Here is a 25,477-nt window from a genome sequence, read left to right on the forward strand (position 1 = left end):
ATCATTATTTAATTTATAATAAAAACTTAAACAATTATTCTGAAAATCTCTTGATGAATTCGCGGAGAAACAGTCACTTAGTATATGCACTTCCGTTACAAAATTAATGGCTGGAGAGCACTAAATAATATAATTTTCAATGTTGATTTTTTTTTTATAATCTCCAAAAATTTGATAAACAATTTTACGAATATCACCTGGAATCAGCACCAGCAATGAATAAATATTTTTCGAAACATTGATAACAAATATAATTAACTGCAAGAGAATGAAAAAATTCACAAATTGGATAATTTTCACTTCTTTGTTTTAAAATTTAATAACGGTCTCATAACTTTTTTAATATTTTATTTGAGTTATTATAAAATATTTATACTAAATAAATTTCAATTTTGATATGATGTTAGCCTTCAATCATACAAAGAAATTACAATATGGGAATTATAACAATAATGGGAAAAAATATTTTTATTAATAAATGAACACCTTAATAAGAAAATCAAGGAAATTTTACAAATAATTGTATATAATTATTATTATTTATTCAATAATATTAATATTATGTAACTAACCATGATATCGATAACATCGATAAAAGAAGGTTTCTTTCTCATTTAAATTATAGTATTTTTGCAATTTTATAAAAATTACCAAGGTAAATCGAATTCACGAAACATGATTTCTGAGATCTTATATTTGAATTCTGAGATATTGGATAAATTTTGAGAAGAAAAAAAATTTTGCCTTCGAGCAGATTTATTTTCTTCTCAAAGCACAGAAACCATCGAAACCATGATCATCGACCGATAGATAAAAAAAAGTTAAAATGCCTGTAGGTACATGCCTTTTTTGAATAATTTAATTGCATGTCTTCTTAAGAGTTAAGTATTAATCAAGCTTTACTATCTTGAATTCGAAAAAAGAAAAGAAAAAATAGTGCTACTTGGGTCAATACTTATCTAAATGGCCGAGCGGTCTAAGGCGCTAGTCTTAGAACGTTGGACCATTTAGACTTAGGTTTCGGGTTCGAATCCAGGCAGTGTGAACAATTTATAATTAATGGGAGTAATATTTTATACAATTAAATAGTACTTTACCTCGAATCGCTCCGCGATTATTATCAAATAATTAATTATGTACTGATGGCATAATGAAACAAACGAATAATAAGTGGGAAATTTATTTAAAAAGGCATGGAAAATTTGTAGTAAAATCAAAACATACTTCTTGAATGTAACTCGGAAAGCTTTGTGGCTTTTTTGAGTACATATTTGAGGTACATTGAAAATATTAAAGTTGATAACTTGCGTATGTGTGTAATGTCATGAGCCACTGAGCTCTAGGGTATTTCGTTTTTCCAGTTGCAAAAGTTTTATTAATTTCCTAGAAATTTTCCGTCGAAAAATTAATAAGAAATTTTTTGTGTATTTAATATAATAGTTAAATTAATTAATCTAAAATGATCGTATTGACAATTATTTATTAACCTTTTCATTTAAATATCTACTTAATGTTAATTATTGCTGATTGACATAATTTATTGTAATTGGTGCAAATTTTATAAAAAAATCATTACTTTATTTATGCAATTATATGATATATACTTTTAAGTAGTACTTACAACTACAAGTATGAGTACTATATGTCCCAAACAATCGCATGTAAAATGATTGAAAATTGAGAATAGTAATTTTCAATAAATTAGTGGTTTTAAATCTTTACAAGTTGTAGCACAAACAAATAAAATAAAATATCATGGTAATAAAGAAAAAGTTGATGCATCTTTGAAATTTTCCACAGTTGTTTATTAGGTTGTAAAAACATCGTACCAAAAAGTCTGCTTCCCAGGGGCGCGTCTAATCACCTTTCTTGGGAGGTAGTTGGGAAGTTTTAATCAGTTTTTTACAAATTACAAAAAAATTTTGGTTGATTTAATTGTGCACATTTTTGTTTTTTTTTTTCGACTTTCTAGCTTCAAAATTGATCGAGATATGCCAATTTTAAAATGGAATTTTTTGCTCATTCAATCAAATAAAAAAATATCCATCTTGTAAACGTTAGAGATGGAAAAATCTTTAAATGTAAAAGTTATTTTTTATAAAAAAAATAAACAATTTTTGTTTGAAATATTTTTTTCTAAACATCTCTTCTTATCCGCGAGGGCGTCTCCAAAATACTTTCAAAAATTTCGAAAGTATTTTCTGGAATTTTTTGTTTGTTTTTCTAGTATGTTTCACAAAACCACAAGTTGAAGTTAACCTGTCAAATATATTCAATCCATTCAGTCAAAAGAGATTTGGAATTCCACATTCAACAACATATTTTGGATTTTAGAGGGGTGTACAGATGGTCTAAGACATTCGGTATTCGGTTATATCTTTAATCGTTGGAAAAGTTTTAAATACAGTAGAACCTCGATAAGATTATTACCTCTACAAATTAATAAATTTTTTTGTTTCCGTGATAAATTATTAGTTTTTAATCCTCTAAAGAATTTCTCCGTAAATTACGAAAAAAATGTTTCGAGTAATAATAACGTTTTAAACATGGAGATTCTAAATCTGTAGGTAATAAAAAATGATACCCCGACCAAGAAGTGGAGGGGGTATCCGATTTCAATTTCATTAAATAGCTTTTTTAAAAATATTGGACACCTTGTATAACCATAAAAAAATTTCACAATAGTGGATAGACAAACTATTTCAGTCAAATCATGGTAACACATTTTTGATCCTACAGGTGAGAGACAAATGAATTGCTTATGGAATGAATGTGTTAAACGATTTAAAAATGCATGGTATGTAGAAAATATAAAAAAGCAAATTCTATTGACAAATAAATTAATGAGTAATAAAAGAAAACAAATTAAATGCTAGTAAATATTAATATAAATTAATTTTATGTGCTAAAATAAATTACTATAATTGGAATAAACTACTCATAGACATGTACAACTATTGTTTTCTTCATTCTTAGGCTGTATTCACACCAATTACAATTATGTTTCTTATTATTATTACTTTTTGTTTTTGTTTACTTTTAATCATGTATACGATATTTATTTACATCATGGTCTCTCGATTATAATTGATGGTTTTTAATATGATACATAAAGCGTAAACTAAATATTGACAAATATCTTGTCTAGTAATCTTAATTAAACAGAATTGAAAAAAATACACTCGAACCAGGACTTGATATATTATTATTATTACTATATTCATGAAGTTATAACAAAATTTATCATCAAAGTTGAAAATAAGATAAAAATAATTTCAACCATAATACTACCCTGCCCGTACATCCCTTATATGGATGGAGACATATGATTTTTTTTCTATGTCATTGCTAATATGTTTGGTTTCTATTAAAAAGTTTTTTTTTTATATGTTTTAATTCGTTCTAAGTGACAATTATCAATAACTTTCCAAATATGTCGTTTTTATGAGATTTCTCGATAAGAGCAATGTATTTTATACTGATTTTCAATGATTTTTTTCTTAAAAATTTGCATGGATACCTACTTAAGCTGAAATTTTAACCACATATTCTTTGAGTAAAAGTCTATTGATAAAAAATTTTGAGCCTTAAAATCAAACATTGTTGTCATGCTTATACATCCTTAAATCTCGAAATCTTTTTTTTTTAATTGATTAAAAGCAATTTTCTAAAATAAGTTTTGAGAGTCAAAATATATGAGAATTAAAAATGTGGTTGGCACTGTCTCAAATATTTGTTGATATAAATTCAGCTTGTTTTAATTAAAATTGACAACAGTATCATATTTTAATAAACGATTAAGATTTAGTGATTGTTTAAAAGACACTCTTTTTTTCACGAGTTCTTTAAATAATATCGGATTAAGTAAGTATACACTAATGACCCAAATGAATTTAAATGTGAACAAAAAATAAAAAGCATAATAAATTTACATTATGAATTTATTATTTTTAGGAATTTTTATATACAAAAATAAAATAATCCCAACGAAACAAACAGTATTCTAAAAATTCATCTACCTACGCGTTCTTATGATCATTTATGACTATTTTATATATCTGGTTTTTATCATTATTTTTTTACATAAATGATAAAATAACAATCTTAAATCTATTGATTGTATGTTAGGCTCAGAATAGACATGCTTCTCAGGTAGTATGCAAACAAGTTCACTCTGCCTGTACTTACCAAGCAAGCAGCATATAGCTATTAGAGAAAAAATTTCTTCTTTTGGAATATCTTCTAGAAATTTAGCTAACCATCGAATTCAATGTTAATCGAAAGTACATATCCAGTAAACGTTTTTTATTATTATGTAATTTGCTATGTAACATTTTACAATAAATTCTTACAAAGTATTTTTACCTGAAAAGTGGGGGTTGGTGACATATCTACAGCATAACTATACTCCATTAAGACTAGATGACCTAAGATTTTCACAATCCCAAGTAGGTATCACCCAAGTATGCAAATTTATTTATTTACCTGACCACCCAGTATATATATTGCCACACTAGGCTAAATAAGCCCTCTCGTATTAACACTTGGTGCATCCTTGGAGCAGGAACATTAAGTAGCGAATATATTAAATATAATGTATGCTACATTCAGTGGCGTAGGTTGTTAAAATTATTTGGGGGCCCAATTAAAAGGTAAAAATTTCTTACAAAAGAAACAAAAATGCTTGCATTAAATTAAAATAAATATTTTTTGATTATAAGTTATCACTTCCTCCTAGAAATTGACGGTAGCAAAATAATTCAAATTAAATATTACACACGTTAGGTGACTCTGTAGCCCAGAGGCCCCGTATCATTGATACGGCTGATACGGTGGTGGCTACGCCCCTGACTAGCAGCCTGTCATCTGCAAGTGAAGCCTATCATTTGCATATGCTATCTAGTGGCATATAAAAACGGAGAGTTAATAGCAAATGTATTTGAATGAGCCAATATAACCTAACCTAACCTATAGCAAATGTATACCTGGCTTAATAGGGTTATTGACACTAATCGTAAATTCACGTAAAGTTATGTGTAAACGATTAATGATTATATACAAAACAAATCATATTAAATTTAAAAAAATTAATTACAAAAGTATAATTAATATGTGTGCTGGTGTACCCAAATATAAAATTTTGATTTTATTCAAAATAAAAAATATTTATGTATTTTTTGATCAGTTTTAAGCAAAAAAGTACTCTTTGATTTTTTTCTCTAGGAGCTTGGTTTTAGAAATAAAAATTCTCGAAAAATTATAAATGCATTATACGATTTTAAGAAATATGTGTAATTTTTTAATCTCTGAGGGAATTCGCTTAGCTAACGTAGCTCCTCTACAACGAATTATTATTATTTAACAAAGTATTTCAATAAAACAAAGGAAGTTTTAGCCCTATTTCAGCAAAGAGGTTTGACCTAAAGGGGGGCTCCGGATGTGCCCAAATATCGCTAGAAATATATATTTTAATATGGGACTTATCCAAAATCCCCTTTTGTAAGGATTATAAAAAGGTTTCAAATGCATTCCCTATCTCCATTGACTTTTGATACAGTGCATAAGCCTACATTTTTGGGAAAAATAGGACTAAAAATTTACACGGTATTTCAATAAAATATAAATAAAATTTATAAATATACATTAATATTTATAGTCATAAGAAATAAATGAAGTCGCGAGAAGTTGTTTTATAAATAACAAATGCTATTAACAATGAACATTTTTAACACTTGTTTAATTGTTTTCAGAAGACATTTCATATAACAAGTAGTCAAAATATAAAAATATATATCGTATTCTATTTAGTGCACAGAATATCACAAAAGGAAGTGGATGAAAACTGAAATGAATTAGTTTGAAAACATTATTTTAGAATTAAGACAAAATACGCTCTTAAGGTCGTTTTGACACCTTCATATTACCGTTATGTACTTAATAAAAACAGTGATACAATTAAAATAACCGATTTGAATACTTTCGTCATAGCAATAAGCGGGTCCTTGTTGGGATGTAGCCGAGTAGGACACGAAGTTGGATAATTAAATAGTGGTGTCCGTGAACTATGGATGTAATTATATAAAATCAGCCTGCATGTACACATAATGAAAGTGTTGTAATTGAGAGCAATATATCATATAAAGTGAACTCCCATTTTTTATAACCAGTTTGGCTTGATACTTAATTTTAATGATTTTGTAATGGAATATCATTCTGTCGTATTTAATTTACAACATGTTCCAAAAGAAATTAAAATGGTGATTAAAATTTTGCTACGCTGATCTTTTTTACTCTCATTATTATGTATATATAGCAGCCAACTAGCTTAATTAATTGTAACTTAACAGTCTAACCTTTTTACTAACAGCGCAGTTTAACTGCACAGTGCTGCCAAAATTCGAAAAAAAAATGTTTCTGGATAAGGCTTTTTCATCATTCAGTTTGCTACAGCGATCCTCTAAGAAATGAAAACCGTGCACAGTAACGTCATGTACCCTAATTCTTCTCTTTAATTTCAGTCGGAATGTGGCCTTTGCCCAAAAACAACCTTATTGTAGACACAAAGAGAAAAGTCATATACGTGTGAAAATACTGCGTGTAAAGGAAATCCATCAAAACCAAGTGGAACCAATTATGAATATCAAAATTGCAAAAGAAAAATTGTAGAAAATTTCTTTTTTTAACAAAATTCAAGATGTTAATTGAAAAAGTAATAACATGTTGTTGGATGCTGCAAAATTCAGTTGCAACTATCTGCTACTTTTACCTCAATTACTTAAACTATCGAATTTTATCCGGAATTTTGGCCTTCGGCCGCACTCTGAGTCTGGGGGGTTTACAGCCATTCTATCAAACAGCTACGCAAATGGCTTGTATCAATAACGTTTAACTATTTGCCTAGCCTAGTAATTTAAATTTAATTCTACTTTATGCCATCTGGCGCGGGAACCCATATACTGCAATATGGCAGAGTGCACAATAAGCACGACCTAGGGCTAATAGTCGAATTATATGAAACACTTAAAAAATTGATCAACTTTATTATTTTGAAGACACTGTAGGTAGCATGAATTAAAATTGTCAATAACTCGTGTAAATAAATTGATTGGTATTGCAAATTCCTTGTAAACATTTTATAAATATTCTTTAAAAAAAATGGAAACTTTAACCAAGTATTATTTTATACAAAAAATATAATCTTTTTGTTATTATTGAAAACGATTTATGATGTCGGCTTATCAAATTTGTTATCAAATCAGTACTCGGTTATTAAATTTTAGGTTTTGACCTTAGTTTGTATAATCTTATTCTGATGTCACTTTGCTTTATGAATTTATGGAACTTTGTTTGAATTAATTGCATATGATACATTTTATCATGGTAAAACCAAGTTTGAAAAAATTATTTACTTAGTCAAAATAGTAGATAACGGGAAAAATTGAATTTGTCTGTCTTTACTAGCAGTCTAGTTGGCTGGCTGTTTGAGAAGAACATATCATTTACCGATACGAAATTTAAATGAGATATTTTATTGCAAACATTGGTAAAAGTTCAGTTTAGTGACTTCTTAAAAATGATTTTTGATTACGAATCCGTTTGCGAAAATGATGAAAAATTTTCACTTTTTCTTCAATTAACGAAAATATCTATGTAGCTCATTTACGAACTTGAACTCACTTTTTACGTCCTCAGCACGCTATAAAAATTTCATCTTGATATCTCTTTTCGTTTTTGAGTAATGGTAATGACAGGCGGACAGACGACAGGCACAACCGGAAATGGACTAATTAGGTGATTCTATGAACACCTATACCAAAATTTTTTTCTTTTTTAGAGCGTGATTTGTATTCTCCGGGCTTTAGTTTTTGTACTTTTTTTTAACTTTATATAATTGCGAAAAATATTTTTACTTCGAATTATAAATAATATTAATTATTTATTACTTACTGTTGTAATTTTTTCGTTATCAGTTGCTGGCGTTGCTTGGAGACTCTGTGGGTGCTCACTGTTTCTATTTGCAATTGCCATATCTAAGGCAATTTTTAATTGATGCCTATCTTCTCCATTAAGAGTGTGTTCATTATCGATACTAAGTGATTCTGTAGATCCACTATTTGTGCTGGAAGCACTTATCGACATATTCGAAAATCGTCTCATTATATTTGACCAATTTTCATGACGAATCTCAGGCACATGAATCTCAGGCGTGTCAGGAACATATACGTTATTACCACTCACTTCATTAGAGGTTGTACTCTCCACTGTAAATAGAGACAAATATAAATTTTTGTGACAAGAAATAATCACATTTTAGATGCCAATATTTTTATAGGAAAAAATAAACTACACCTATCCGGGGATGAACCCAACTTTGACATTCTGGGTCAGCCCATTAACCAATAGAGGTTTTGATTTATTTCCGGCTATTTTTAAACAACTTAAAACATTTAAAATCAAAAGATAGCAAGGTAAGCAAAAAAAAGCACCAACCATATCCATAGATGTTGAGTTCAATTCATAGATATTGAGTTCAATCCCCGTTAAGGTGCATACTTTATCTTAAGTCAAATACTTCATTTCCTACAGTACTCTCTAAGATATAAGGAAAGAAAAAATTTAAATAATTAAAGAAATTTTTTGTTAGATATATTTAGTTCGGTTTTAAAAATAAAATTTTGGGGACATTAAAATGTTGTTGGTCATTGTCATTATCGTGTTAACGAATTAAATCATCGTGAAAATATTCAGTAGGTTGTAAAAATTGTGTACATCAATAAAATTATTTTTAATGATATTTTTTTTATTTTTTATGAATATTGTTCTGTCGGATACTTGTAAATTTAATAATCCATAGAATCGTTAATATAATCTATCTTTGTAAAATTTCCAAAAGCTTAATAATTTTTTGATATAACTTTTTTATGTTTGAATAAAATTATTTGTTACGGAACAAATATTTGAGAAAATAATCTTAAAAAGTTTATTTTCTGTGAAAAAAATTAATTTTTGGGAATTGCATAAAATACATCTAAAAAAAATGTGAGCCGTCACGAGATGTGAAACATCGACATTATTTTGTAAAAGTAATATGCAGAAAAGAACAGATTGTGATAGGAACTAAATATGTTATAATGATAAAATAAAATATTACGATTTTTTTCTATTTTCTATTATCAGTTCTTAAAAGAGCTATAAATAGATCTAGTGACTAAAATGTTAACTTGAACGGTAATCTAACTATTGGTGATCACCTAAATACGCGATTAAACAATTTTTAACAATTAAAAAAAATTGGGGTTTTAGAATCAAACCATCTGTAATTATTCTCCAGAACTTTATAAAAGATGTTCAACGATAATTTTAAAATTTTGAAAAGCTCAAAAATTTAATTTAATTGCATTAATTTTTAATTTTGAAAATAACCTTTCTGGAGTTTTTCCAAACATTAAACTGTTAATAACTAAAAAACGGAGAACTTGAGGAAAAAATCACAAGGAGCCTATTTTACATAAAATTACCGAAAAATAATCGAGTAGCTTTATTTGATTCAAAATTGATTGTCATTTGATTGTTTCATTATTGACATTTGATTGTTTCTGTGGTAGGGAGGGATATACAAAAATTGAACCATTAGGGTTTCTGGCAACATCCGAAATATTAATCTGTAAGCTTTTCTGGACAAGAATCAATTGACAAAATGCGGTCCTCGAATTTTGCACATTTAACTCTATCCAGCGCCTACTCTTATTCTAACATACAATTCAATATTATTTTAAATTTTAAATTATTCAATAAATGAATACTATTTGACTCACCTTTTGACTCCATGTGACTAGATGAAGGAATTACGTTATTTTCATTTTTATTTTGATTATTTCGATTTATGGATACTGTAGGTACTGTTGGGTAGACTAATGCAGCTGGACTATCTGGTGAAACATTATTATTCATTTCAATAATTGCTTTATTTAGTTGAACATCTAGTTTTGGTGTTTCAAACGAACAAGGTTCTGCCATAGTCTGTTTTTCGTTGTATCCAGCAAAACCACCCGAAATTTCGGGACTTTGAGATCGATATCCAAATTTTGATCTTAATTTTGGTGTAGGTGGTGCACTGTGATGTTGATTGAAGTTTGAATGATGATGAGACAGTTTTGAAGGTTGTAGAGTTATAGTATGGGTTGGTGGAAGTGATGACAGTGTTCTGTAACAGAATAAAAACTTTATTTTAAAATCTTATCATTTTATCAAGAGAAGCAAAATTTGTTCATAGAATTTTTGTTTATTTTAGAATAAATTTCATACTGTACAGGGTACACAAAATGCCAGAGGCAACATAAAAATAGACCGTGGGATCAAATTTTCCTGTACGTATTTTTTCGAAAAGTCTGTGTTTTCAGATAAGTATGATGGCGTCATAAATGAGTTATCGTTTTGAAAAACCGCAGCAGGGAATTTTTCGGAAAATATGACCACTTGATAGCATTAATAATTATTAAACAATTCAGCATAAGTGTACGTATTTAATTATTTTATTTTTAGGTACTATATTTTACACTATATATTACCATGTAGGGTAAGGTGTCCTATAATGATCACCCTAAGAAAGTATGTAATTTACAGCCAACTATTCTAGAAATGTATAACGTCGAAATATTTTTGGTTTCTTTATTCAATAATTGACTAATTATTGTTGCAATAATGGCATGCGAATTTCTTTTGTTTTTTTCAAATTTTTAGAACTATTCAATACTTCTCAAAAGGGATCCTTTAACTGACTTGTAAGAATAGGTGGGTAAAATGATCCCATTGCATTTTTTAACAAACCGTTCACATAAAATATTAATTGTTTGTTTACATTGCATGAACGATTAGTACGAAAATAAAAATCACTGGTAAAATCAACTTAATCAACACATTCAAGACTCGTCACATGATGGGGGATCATTTTACCTATTATAATTTTAAACACAAAATAGAAATCATTTTAGCGTATATAAAGGGGATCATTTTACCCGTAACGACATATTTGATTATCGTCATAAAAAGTGATCTTAAAATTTATTATACGCTATCAAAATGTGTTATAATATTATTAAAAGCCAAGAGTAAAAACGTAAAAAAAAGAAATTTACCGGGAAATTTGTCCTACCATAGATCATAAGCAGTAAAATTAATATTTTTCCTAGGAAACACAAAATAGCTTATACATCGCAATAAGTCTTTGTTGAACAATTAATTTGATCACGTGGAAGCCATCTATTGATAAATATACTAGATGGCTTTAATGGTTCACTTAAAACAACGAGGGATCATTTTACTCTAAGAGATTGTTATAGAACACTTTTCCCTATCAATATTATACAATTATGTTGTTAGATTTAAGGTACATCACATCACCTTGTATATTTAAAAGTTTATCTCCGATAGTACTAGCTTTAAGGTAGTACTATCGGTAATAGACTTTGCATTCAGAATTTAATGAAACTTGGCATAGTTGTCCATTATTATATCATAATTAACCAGTTAAATTTTTTGGGGCTTTCAGAGAATTAGAAAATCTGAACGTCCAGTTTTTTTAAATAAAATAAAATCTGTGATTTCCCATAAGGATCAATGTTAAAATATCTTTTTATTAGTTCTCTGAAGGCCCCTAAAAATTGAACTGGTTAATTATGATATAATAATGGACAACTATGGCAAATTTCATTAACTTCTGAATGCAAAGTCTATTACCGATAGTACTATACCTTAACATTATAATTAAAATTTTAATATGATATAACAACTTACTCACATTTGACTCTATAGGTACTATATCTCATCCTACTATTAACTATTAACAAACTATAGAAGAAATTGAATGAATATTTTGTGTGTAAATTAAAAATACATTTTTTTTATTAAAAATAAACTTTGAATATTATTATATTTGTTTGATGATTTTAAATAAATATTATTTTTAAATTGTACAAGTCGACAACTAAATAAATCGTAATGAATATATTTATTTATAAAACAAACACACAATTTACATGATATTTTAGGTCAACAAAAATATTATTAATAAACGCTAATTAATAACTTGATATTATCAACACACACCATCCTTCATTTATCTAAACTATCAATCTTTCTCTTATACATTCTTATCTAGTCCTTGTGTAATATTCTCATTATACTTTTCAATTAGACCTTCTTAGTAATATTAGTTTGTCTAGTAGAGTGATTGTAAAACATCTTTAAAACGTTCGACGAAGAAACGAAGCACTAAAAATGATCCAAGATCGAAAAATTTGAGCAGTAAATCAGATTTTAATGCAGTTTTCGGCAATAGCTTCGTTAGAACGTCAGGAAATATCGTGACAGAATTGGTCTCAGAGGTACCTGGCGCCCAAGATGAACGGTATCCCGGTCGCCTCCTAGATTTTTCGAGCAACTCGTCATATAATCAGTCCAAACTTGTTTCTCGGGGGATAACTGAACACGAATATTGCGACAAAATTGGTCTCAGTGGTACCTGATGCCAAGGGTAAACAGTTCTCCGCCGTCTCCGGGAGTTTAGGGAAATTCTTTTTATATTCGGTCCAAAATCTTCACTACGAGAATACCATTCACTCTGGTTGCCAGGTATCTCGGAGACCGATTCCGTCGCAATATTCGTGTTCAATGGCCCCCAAAAACCCTCATGTAACAAGTTTGAAATCATTTTCATCACTATTAACCGAATTGTGAATTTAATAATTACGGTCAATTTAAAATGCAAATACCTATAAAATATTATTTATGCTAACTGTATATTTTTTATTTCTTATAAATCAATTAGGGCACAAAATTTTCTGACGCTCTAACGAATCTAATGCCGAAAACCGCACTCAAATCCAACTGAATGTTAAAATTTCGAACTTTATTCCTTGGATTGGATTTTTTTATACCCTAGTATATATATATATATATATATATATATATATATATATATATATATCGCTTAAAAATATTGATACTACCACCAAAATTTTTTTAGAGTTAAAAAAACATTTTAAAACAAGTGAAAACAATTGACTGAGTTAATTGTTGAAATACCTTGTATAGGCAATTACGATGGGTCTTACGGACGCAAGACCGGATTGACCTATGTTGTTCATTTATGAACTTAGCTTCACTTTTTATGCCCTGAACACGCTATAAAAATTTCAGGTTGATATCTCTTTTCATTTTTGAGTTATCGTGTTGACAGACGGACAGACAGACAGATGGACAACCGGAAATGGATTAATTAAGCGATTTTATGAACACCTATACCAAAATTTTTGTTCATAGCATCAATATTTTTATGCGTTGCAAACTTGGGACTAAACTTAGTATACCTTGATATATTTCATATATACATGGTATAAAAATTATCTCGTATGCCTTTCTCCTAAAGTTACCTAAATTACATATTATTTCTATGCCGATTGTATATAGTGATTACAATGAATCTTACTTCCTTTACTTCGCATAGGAAATAAAAAATGGTACTAAAATTTAAAAAAAATCTTCTAATTTTTTAGGAAAACAACAGGCGAACATAGTAATAATTAATTTCAAGATTATTCTTTATCCTAATACAAAATTAATAAACATTAATACATTTATGATTAATGTGACGTTCAAAGGTCACATTTATTTATTTATGGGCTTTAACCACACAAATTATGTCTCTCAAAATATTATAAATTATCAAATTGTTATTAATAATAGCATAATTTATATTTATTCATTACTATAAACAATATTTTGAATATCATATACAAGTATTCGAAATCAAATTTGATGAATGAAATGAAACAAATTCAAAAATTTTTGTTATTAATGCGCAAATCATTTAAATTATAAACAGTTTTGTTTTTCTGATTCCGTAGATAAAATACCAAAGAATTTTATAGTAGTTTCCAATGTTGGTCCCAAAAAATGATAGCTCTCTAAGTATCCTTTTCATCTCATCCGATATCCTTGACCATTATTTTTGATTTTGATTTAAGAAGGAGTGTTATATGTTTAAAGTGTTTATCTGTGCGTCTATGTGGTTCTCAGAGGCATTGTAGCCCCTAAACGGTCGAACCGACTTAATTGAGAACATTTTATAGCTAAGTTTCCAAAATTCGATCTACAAGAATTAAATCGCATTTGTCGGGGGTTGAGATATTTCCAGACAATAAACAACAAACTTATATCAAATGGTTATAAGTATATATTTTTTTATATGAAAGTCTTGTTTAACATTCAAAAGATTCCGTAAATACCAACCAACCTTTAAATTTCTTGAGAATATTCTCATTCTAAATTTATCTCATTTCACTGAGAATAAATTAAAGTCCCTCTGCGATTTTATGGATTAGTATTGATACACGCGATACAGATTATATTTATAATAATAAGGATATTATTTTTGTATATCTGATGTTTATTTTAAAATAATTTAAACAGCTGAAAAAGTTAAGGTCGTCAATTAAGATGATACTTTTTTTTCACATTGACAAAATAAACTGTTTCTAATATACGCAGTGGCGGATTTACCAGCAGGCTGAGTAGGCTGGAGCCTAGGGCGGCAAATTTTAAGGGGCGGCAAATTTAGTTCATAAATTTTTTATTTCGATTGACAAAATTTAGAAAAAATTATAATACACACACAAAATAAAACCGAAATATAGTCCTATATACAGTGCTAAATAATAAATATCTCAAAATCTCTGCATAAACAATTGCTAAACGCTTTTGATTATAATGTAATGATCATGAATTTTTAGAATATCGCAATAGCGATTCCATATTATAGTCGAAATTTAGTTATTTTTACATATTTTCTTCACTGATAATTACTATAATTTTTTCTCCGTGTACCTAATAATTATGAGATCTCCTTACACAATTCAATCTTGATACAATATCGATGGTCTAATCATGATTGCTGCAGCAAGTTTGCAAATTGTCAAATTCTATTCCAGAAAGTTATTTCTTTATGCGTAAAAAATACTGACTAATTTTTATTAAATAAAAAACTAGTTCGATATCTTATAGAGATTCAGAATAAGTATAGTCTTTTTGTTTAAATCAATCGAATAACTGATATTTGAACGATTGCAACATGACAATAAAAAAATTCCCTCTACTAAATATTTATCAACGTTCGCCAAATCTAGATTTTTTGTGTAAGCTTTATTCCTATTACATAAGTATTGTATAGTTTTAACACATACCTTAACTTACTTTAAAATTGGTACATGTTTGAGATATTTTTTGCATAAAATATTGTTTTTTGATAATTCTTTGTTGTAAAAATAATCAAGGATCTAACACGGTACCATAGTTCTCGATGATACTAACCATACGGGAAAAGTTGATGTAATGAGGATAATGGAGCACAAATCATAAAGTTGCAATTTTATTGATAGATAATTGATATGATTGTGAACTAAGATATCAAAATTTAGAGGCGGCAAAAATTGAATAGCCTACGAGCGGCAAATCTCTAAATCCGCCACTGAATATACGGTCGTAGACGAAAATAACCAAGTACTATATAATCCAAATTTTCGAAAAAAACAGCTTGACGGACCAAATTTTCAAAAATAACATTTAAAAAAATTGGGTAATAAACAAATAATCCTCCAGAAACTTGCTTTTGTAAACTGAAAAAATATATTTAAAACATATAATGTGAATTTTGGTATATTTTTTTTACTCTTAGCTGTCTATAATGCTCAACGTTGCTCGCATATGTAGTTGGCCATTTTGAGACTTCTCAGAAGAAACTAATGTGTAAAGAAGAGATTGTCACCGCCTAGCCACACTTATAAACAGAAAATTGGTTTGGAAGCATTACTTTTGTCACTCAAAGTATAAAAATGTGTAAATTTACTTTACGCCGCTTCCACCCTTGAGTTGAAAAGAAAATTTACTACAATCAGTATTAATGGAAGCTAAAGAGCTACTACTAACATAGGGGTAGTGGATAGTTAACTGTTCGTGGAATGTACTCTTTTAATGACGTAAATCAGATGGGATTGGTATAAAATTATGTTCTGTATTACAGGGCACTTAGTTTAACTATAAGTAACGTTTTGTATACCTTGGTATATTTCATATGCATGGTATACAAAACGTTACTTATAATTCCGGAAAACTAAGTGCCCTGTAATTTATTTTAGTTTAGTCCCAAGTTTGTAACGCTTAAAAATATTGATGCTATGAACAAAATTTTGGTATAGGTGGTCATAAAATCACCTAATTAGTCCATTTCCGGTTGAATGTCTGTCGTCTGTCGTCTGTCCGGTTGAATGTCTGTCGTCTGTTAAAAACGAAAAAAACTATCAAGCTGAAATTTTTACAGCGTACTCAAGACGTAAAAAGTGAGGTGAAGTTCGTAAATGAGCAACATAAGTCAACTGGATCTTGGGTCCGTAGAACCAATCTTGTAAACCATTAGAGATAGAACAAAAGTTTAAATGTAAAAAATGTTCCTTATCAAATAATAAACTTTTGTTTGAAACAATTTTTTGTAAACATCACTGTTTACTCACGAGGGCGCACATTAGATGCAAATTTTATAGTATGTATTAATATGTATTAATATTGATTATAAGTTATGTATGTTTGACATGTATATTTGTAATGTGAAAGAGTAATCAACACTGTCTATACATGGTATTTGAAAAATTAACTCAGTCAATTGTTTGTTTTCACTTGTTATTGAGTTATTTTGTCTTTAGTTCATATCAATTTCCTTGCACAGCTTATACCAATCCTCATAATATAAGATGGGGGTGGTATTAAATTGTACACTATAGGAAAATAACTGGGAGATACTTACTAATAGTAATTTTCAAGTTTCTATAATTTATAGTTTCGGAGAAAATCGTACATAGTATATATTAAACATAAAATTTCAGGGGTTATTAATATTTTTCCCCTGATTCGATTACATATGAACTTATTTTTAATGTAATATAAGTAAAAAAAGTAAAAATAAAACATTTCGGGTATTTTTTTAAATAAAAAAGTTCTTTTAGTAAGGTATCCCATAAATAAAATACAATGGTTATTTGAAACAGAATAATCATGCATACAATATGTTAATTATCATAGGAAATCATATTTACAACATTGATAAGTTAATTATTAAAATTAGAAAGCAAATTTTGTAAACAATCAAACATGCAATGTATTTTTTTTAACCTTGGGTTTACCTACTATTTTAAATACTTATTCGATAAGACGGCAATTATCTACATCAGTCAACATAAAGAAAGGTCACGTTTCTAAACTAAAAGCAAAACTTTTGCAACGTATTGGAACACAATAAATTCGTAGTTAAAAGAAAAAAGAAAATAAAATTTTATTCTAAACTTTTTTTTCAAAAAATCTTGAAGTAACTACAACCAACTTCAGTTTATCAAGTAAAAATCACATGCACACTTATTTATTTACAAAAATAAATATACTGATGTATAGATTGTTTCATAAAAGATGCGCTGCGCTAGCAACCAAGAAATAAATTAATGCATTCAATAAATTAAAATGATGCTTTAATTAATGGTAAAGAATAATGCAAAAAATAAGTAAAAGAGATTAATGGTTCAGGTTCATTTTTCTTACATTGTTATGAGCTTGAGGCGTCCACGTTTTTTAACAAATTAATAACTTCATTATCTACGAAACTGGATGTTTTTTTTTTGGGGTCAAATCCTCAGGTTCTATTAGAAGCAGGTTCTATTAGAAGAAAATGAAGATAAATTTATAAAGAAAAACAGAACAAAAAAGCTTTTATAGTGTGATTTTTCCCAAAATAGATGGCTTCAAAGCTTTCGAAACAAACGACGTATACCTAGCTGGCTGGTAATTGCAAGCTTTTGGTCTTATGCAGGTATACAAAAAAGGATTAATCTTTTTCCGTTCATATCACAAATATAGGATTGCCGATAACAGGTAGATAACCACGGACGTAGACAAATCGGCAAGTGCAATGAAAAGGTCCACCATAATAGGAATATTGACTAATTTTTTTTTAAATCACTTCAGGTGAAGAATTCTCACTGGGCGGGTAGAAAAGTGAAATTGGTTTTTAAAAATCTTTAATAGTAATAAAAATCTAAAAATCTTTAATATGCAACATATGAACGTTTAAAATTTATAATTAATCAAAGAGGAAGATATAGTTTAGTGACGCCATTACACAATATCATCATAGAGATTACATATAAAACTTTGTTTTGCTAAAAGGAGGTGAGCAACAATCTATGAATGCTTATAGCTTCTTCGTTTTTTAATCAATTTTAATTTCATTTTCAAATTTTGTTATTTCTAGTTTTACATTTTTGATGGATAATATGGCAAAATCGACGTCAGGCAAATACCGTATTCTCAACCCATCTTCTTTGTTTTAACGGAGCACAAATGAATTGTCTAGTTGTAGTACAGGAGTCAGGAGACGGTATAAGATCGACCTTCAAGCTGATAACTAACTAGATAAGAAATATGTTTAATGAAATTTTATTGGTTGATAAACAAGCCAAGTTAACTTGATTAATTACGAAAATAATGTTAAAGGAATGCTTGCAAAAATGGTTATAAATTTATTAAAATTAATTTAATTAAAAATAGCCATGAACACTTTTCGATAGATAAACTATCAGACATTTTTATCAATCAATAAAATTGCATTTCAGTTATCAAATCGGTGAAGGTCGATCTTATATTAATGTATCTCATACTATTATGGCTAGGGATGATTTTGTTATTCGTAGTTTAAAGAAAAATTTGTAACTCGTATTTGCGCTAAACCACTACGGATGTCTGCTTGAATGATAAAATAGTTGGTCACTATGAAATCTATAAGAGACGTTTCATTTATTTCTTATGATCGAACTTGCTTGTGTACAGAATGTTGTTCGCCGCGGTATCCAATATACTTCTATTATGAATTTATTGACTTATTTTAGGCAAAAATGATTTTCTATTCAATTTTTCCGTATTCTTAATGGTTCTTCAAATATCAGGGTTTGAAATACCACGTCGTACAAATAGATGCTTAAGTGTAAATAATTTTTCGATGGCTATCCTATATTGTATCGCATAATGATCTATAAAACGATAATTGTGTGCACGAAAAAATAAATTAACACAAATTAAATAATAATTTATACTTAAAATACACATAAGGTAAACTAAAACCTTGTCATTTTTTTAAAGATTTCGTTTCAAGTACTCATTGAAAAAATCAAAGGTAAAATAATCAATAATTCTCTTTTAATTCTTGACCTTTCTTCATTTTTATAATGGAAAAGATCATACATAAAAATACTAAAATAACAATAATCGTCACATCATATTAATCATAGCTTTACATCAGTTAAATTCAACATTAAAATCACAAAACGCGATATAAAACTGCTTTTTCGTTGTGTTATTTGGGCCTCTTGTAGGGGGTTGTGAAACTACGTTTTGTATGCAAACAAAAGTTGTGCTTCAAATTTTCGGAGTTTTTTTCAGTTTTTCACGTATTACGCAGGTAGCACACTTTTTTTTACTTGCAAAACGTAGTTTCACATCAAGGAACGTACACTGCTTAGAACTAAGAACTTGCAAACATAGTTTCACACACACTCTCAAAGGGTCAAATAGCTGCTTTACATGGCCTTCCGGTCGCCATTTGTACTAATTTTGGAAATTTTGAAAGTATTTTCTACAAAATTTTTTTTTTTTTTGTAATAATTTTTTCTATAAAGCTTACTAGTTGAAGCTACCTACAAATTTTCATATTTTTGGAGAAAATGGATGTTGAAGGAGATTTAGTTGGGTACGTTTCACCGCCTCTTCGAGAAGATTTAGAAAATCTGTGTCTATTTAGCCCTCATAAAATAGTATAATTGACGACGTCAAATTTATTCAAATGTGATTATGTGGTTTGGGATGTATAGAAGCCCTATTTAATAAACTCTAAACAAAAAGAATTTGACATTAAACTCAAAAATAAAAACTTTTATTTTTATTCGGTAGCTATACTAAACTCTTGTAGTCCTATACACGAACTTAATTATATTCTTATGTTAAAATTTAATTATATTATTGTGTAAAAACATTATTATCTCTTTGTAATAATAATTACAAAGATGATATTATTTATTTATTTGTTTTTATTTTTTATTTTAATTTTGTTATCTAATATAATATAATTTTTTCTTTTTTCTTTAATTTATCATTTTGATGTATAAATAATCTGCATAGGCTAAGGCATATTTTGGTACGATTTTCAACTTTTTATTGAAAACGTGTTATTGAAAGTATTGCAATGGTTTATATTTACATACAGGCTGATGGTTAATATTTACAAAAACTTTATTGATCAAAATATTAAAAACTGAGTGTTGAAAACTTATTATTTATTATCCATCGAACTATTTTTATAATGAGTACAAACGTTTCGCGAATCATTCAAACACAATGAATACTTTGAAGTACGTAATTAAAGAGACTAAACAAAGATTAAACGGAACAGAAGTGCAATGTATTAATAATGAAATAAAAAAATCGAGGCAATTATTTGAATAATACTATTACATTCCTTACTCTTGAAACTAAAGTACGTATTAATCGTTGGGAAATATTCGTTGCATTTGTAATTGAGGTTGATTGGACACTAAGGCCATGTATATTGTATATATATGAAATGTTATTCATTGCTTATTCAAACAAAATAATTTTAAAAAATCTAACAAGGAGTTTTTATTTAAATAAAAATTGAAAATTGTGAATAGCAAATGTTGAATGAACCCATGAATGAACATATTCGTTAATGTTGTTCCTATGGATCAAAAAATGATCCTCCTTCTATGGATCAAAAAGCAAAATCTTCTACTTTTATAAGTTAAAGCTCGTACATTACGTTAAAAAAATAGTCTAGCGAAGAGTTTTGTAAATAACTTAATTAAAAAAGAAAAAAATTCATGCAAATTTTATCCGTCAAGACGGGCAGAGTAGAGTCAAAAAAACGATTATTTATTGTATTTAGTTAAATAATTACCTAATCCGATTACTAGTGATGTTAAATGCTATCTAAATTTAAATAATTAATTTACCAATAAAATTACTGTTAAAAAATTTGTGTACTGTAAAATTTCGGTTACTGTCGAATTAATTTTAATTTATGTATGATACTAAAATAAAACTTCCCAGAAGGATTTTTGAGAAAATAGACGCAATAGAAATATTGCGCGCTACAGTTATTTTGTTTCATCATTCAGAACTTTAGGAATGTTGAAATCGTAAGAAACTGAGTAGGTGACATGAGGGCAGGAAACTTGATAAAATGAACCTTATATATAATATCTCTCGAGAAATTGAGTTTTACAATTTAGAAACTGTTTCCACCCCGAAAATAAAAATAATTATTTTAACACTATTATCTTTCAGCTCATGTCTTTAATCAGCTCTATTGTATAAACAAGGTAGTATAGTTCATAAATAAATTATATGACAATGGGAATTTTTTTTTGAACAAAAGGCTATGAAGAAAATTAATGCGAGCAATTACCATACAATTGCAAATTTGTGTCAATTTTTATGCCATAATATGACGCTATTATAGCTTTTCAATCAAAAATTGTTACGAAATATTAAAGTGTTTTTTTCACTAATAATTAGATTCTTAACAGTGCTCCATCGGGTACAATAAGTGCCGAGTGAGGTTTACAATCCATGTAGGATACACATTCCATCAATTAATTGGTTGGAAAAATAATGGACGTAATTATCGTCGCTGAGAAGTTGTAGCATGATGATTTCCTGCATAACTGTTCGAAAATTAGTTATAAATGTATATTATTAATGCAAATGTATATTATTAATGCATATTTTTAATTTCTTATAAATCAATTTAAGTCATAAAATTTCCTGACGCTCGCATTGCGGAAAACCGCATTCAAATTCGTCTTTCTGTTCAAATTATCCAACTTCAGTGCTTCGTTTCCGCGACTATCCATAATATTTTCAATAGGTAATACGCTAAAGTCAAATTCAACATTAAAATCGTAGAGCGCGATGTAAAGCTACTTTTGTGGTATGTTATTTGGACCCCTTTGGAGAGTGTGAAACTACGTTTTTCAAGCAAAAAAAAAGTTGTGCTACCTGCGTAATCCGTGAAAAACTTCAAAATATTCGGATTTTTTTAAGTTTTTACAATTAAAAAAAATTGGCATATGACATTATCAATTTGAGAATATATTAAATTTGAGCAATTAAAATTAATCCCCGGCTCCGTATGTCTAATAGTTTTTGAGACATGACGCTTGAAAAAGGATCCAAATAACATAACAAAAAATCAGCTTTACATCGCATTTTGCGATTGTAGTTGTGTATTATTTATAAGATTTTACTGGCGTATATTTTGGAACATATTTGTTGCCGGCAACGAAATATCAACTATATTAAATCTTCCACGTGGTTCAATGTATGAATCGAGTTGTATATTTGATCCATTATAAACGATGATCATACATACAATGTAAAAAAGTTTATTAAGTATTTATTTATGCTAATTAATGAACCACGTGCTGTGTGTGAGTAATTTATAAGTGTCTATCACCTTATCTATTTTTAAATAAATATTATATATTTTAATAATTAAACAAAATTTATTAAATAAGATTGTAATTAATGTTAAAACTAATTATTAATTTGAAGAACGAATCTGCATGTTGTAGATTGTAGCCATAACAAAATACATGTAAGATTTTTATCGAATTTAAAATATTCCCCCACTGGTAAAATTATAATTTGTATAAGAATTATCGAATGTAATTTTGAAAAATATACAAAATACAATTAAGATTTGCTTCGAAACTTTTAAAAACACGAGAAACTAAATAAAATGATTATTTACCACTTGTTTTTACTACTAGAAAAATTTTAATATAACGTGAATTTTTTATACCATGTATATGAAATATACCAAGGTATACTAAGTATATAACGCTTAAAAATATTGATGCAAGGAACCAAATTTTGGTACAGGAGTTCAAAAAATTTTGAAAATACTGTCTAATGGATACTTAAGATCCCTTAAAAAGTGAAAAATATATTAGTTTTGGATTCCGATAAAAATCATAGCCAAACTTACACTTACACTGTCCAATCTCAGAAATAATAAATTCTAATTTCGGATAGTAGTCCAGTGCAATTACGGACTGGCCCAAATTGTGACATTATATTTTTTTTATTCATTCATTCGATAAGAGGTTGTTTGGAGAACTTAAATTTGATTTTGCGTATTCGCGATATAACCCTTTCGCCACCATTTTTGTTACGAAAAGAAACTCACGAAAAAATTTTTTAGCTTTGAACAGGAATAACTTTTTTTCTGTCAATCGTAGCGTGAACTTTGACATAAATCGGTTTGAAGATAAAACGCAGCCATAAGTCCAACGACACCAAAATCATCAAATTTTTGCGCCAAACTTTTGAGTCATCTCTCTTCAATTTTTGTAAATGCACTGGACTATACATCATAGCTTACCATTTTACGTTCAATTTTACGTTATATCTAAGTTGTTGCTGAAATGAATATTCTTATAGAAAAGTAGATGTATATATATGTATATCTGTCGGTAGAAACTTTCATCAGAATTTTTCCAAAAAATATCAACGAGTGGGTTTTACGCATTCTCTGAGAAAATGATAATTCTAAGAGTTACTCAGTATGAATTAAAATGTAAATTGTCTGGTTAAATGTCAATTGAAATGTAAACGTCTCGACTGTTAGGCGGTACGAAGTTCGTCGGGTCAGCTAGTTTAATAGAGTATCTCTGAAAAAAAAAACTAAATAAATATTGACAACATATGAAACTGAAATAACTGCCAAATCAATGCAATATTAGATATAGATAATAAATATAATTTGTATGAATAATTGCATCATTTTTGTCCAATAATAAATTCAGCTGCTTACAATAACTGGATAAAAATAATTGAACATATGGCAGGTATGCCTTAAATATATAATTAAAATTTAGTAATTAATTTACTAATATTAAAGTTCTTAATTAGACAAATTGTATTAAAAGTAGCGTAGGACGTTATTAATTTAAAAAATGGCATTAAAATACTCTTAAATAGCCTCCAAAATAAATCAAATTAATACCTTTTTAGTAAAATTTCAAGAACATTTAAAACTTTCCAATAATGAACAAAAATTACACTTACATTGTATTGATATAAAAGGTACATTTAAAAATTTCGGGAAATTAAGGAAGTATGAGCACGGTAGTGGGTGCACAAATTTAAAAAATATATATTTTCAATTTTGATAATAAATTATATTATAACTTGACGACATAAGACGAAAAGTAAGAGTAAAATTTTTCGATATCTGACGTAATTTTCAAAATATCGAAAATTAAAAATTTTGTTAAATTATTCAGCTTTCGTATTTATGAAGTTATAACAAAATTCATCATCAAAGTTGACAATAAGTTAAAAATAATTTCATCCCTAAATATACTGTGCTCTTACATCCCTTATTTCATTGATTATGTGTTTACTTTTTTATTAAAAAGTTTTTTTTTTTTTTAATTTGTTTTCATTCATTCCAAATGAAAATTATCAAAAACTTTCAAAATATGTCGTTTTTTGAGTTTCCTCAATAAGAGCCAATGTATTTTATATCGATTTTCAATAACTTTTTTCTTAAAAATTTGCACGGATACCTATGCTGAAATTTTAACAATATATTCTTTCAGTAAAAGTCTGCCTATAAAAAAATTTTGAGCCTTTAAACCAAACACTGTTGTCATGCTCATACGTCCGTAAATACAAACTATATGAGCCAATTTTCGCTCAAGCGTTAATACTACCTAAGTAAAATAACCAACAAAATTTACCGTTTAAGGATGTTCCCCAAAAATGAGTGTAATACAATATTTGAGACTTACGTTTCAAATTTAAAAAATGACTTCTGGTAGAACTTGAGAAAATTAGACAAGTTATATCTTATCAATTTCCCAAACCCTCAGACGATTATTATTCATATCTTTTCAATAAGAATAATAAAAAAATAATTAAAAAGTATCTGTTTAACAGTTAATTAATATTTATTTTACAAAAATAAATTAATCTTCTTAATTAAAAAAGAAGCCAAAACATTTGTTAAATGTTATCAAATCCGCATGTTACCAAATTTTTAAGAAAAAAACCTCTAAATTGTTCTTATAAAGAAAGTAATTAATAAAAAAAAAGTATACATTTGCATGCTAACATTTAAAAAAATACGTTTTTTAACATTATTTTATAATGGATCCCTAGTAAAAAAACAAATATTATCTAAAACGAAAATTATTAATATTAACACACTTTTATCGGCTTGACATGATTATAAAGGAATGAATGTAACAGAATTATTAAATCATCTTTGATCTACTTCCTGGAAGGTGTCTGAATGATCTGA

At 28.0% G+C, this 25,477-nt stretch overlaps 1 protein-coding gene across 1 annotated transcript in view; it reads right to left on the reverse strand.

Annotated features, from left to right (window-relative positions):
• The window catches only part of LOC123293161, a 70,155-nt gene that overhangs the window by 6,993 nt on the left and 37,685 nt on the right, over positions 1–25,477 (reverse strand). Inside the window, exons 12-13 of the mRNA XM_044873886.1 lie at positions 9,816–10,204; positions 7,948–8,261 (exon numbers count right to left, since the gene is read on the reverse strand). Coding sequence (XP_044729821.1) covers positions 7,948–8,261; positions 9,816–10,204 — 703 coding nt within the window. The remainder of the gene's footprint in view (positions 1–7,947; positions 8,262–9,815; positions 10,205–25,477) is intronic.

The sequence above is a fragment of the Chrysoperla carnea genome, chromosome 2 (assembly GCF_905475395.1).
Source record: "Chrysoperla carnea chromosome 2, inChrCarn1.1, whole genome shotgun sequence".
NCBI lineage: Eukaryota > Metazoa > Arthropoda > Insecta > Neuroptera > Chrysopidae > Chrysoperla > Chrysoperla carnea.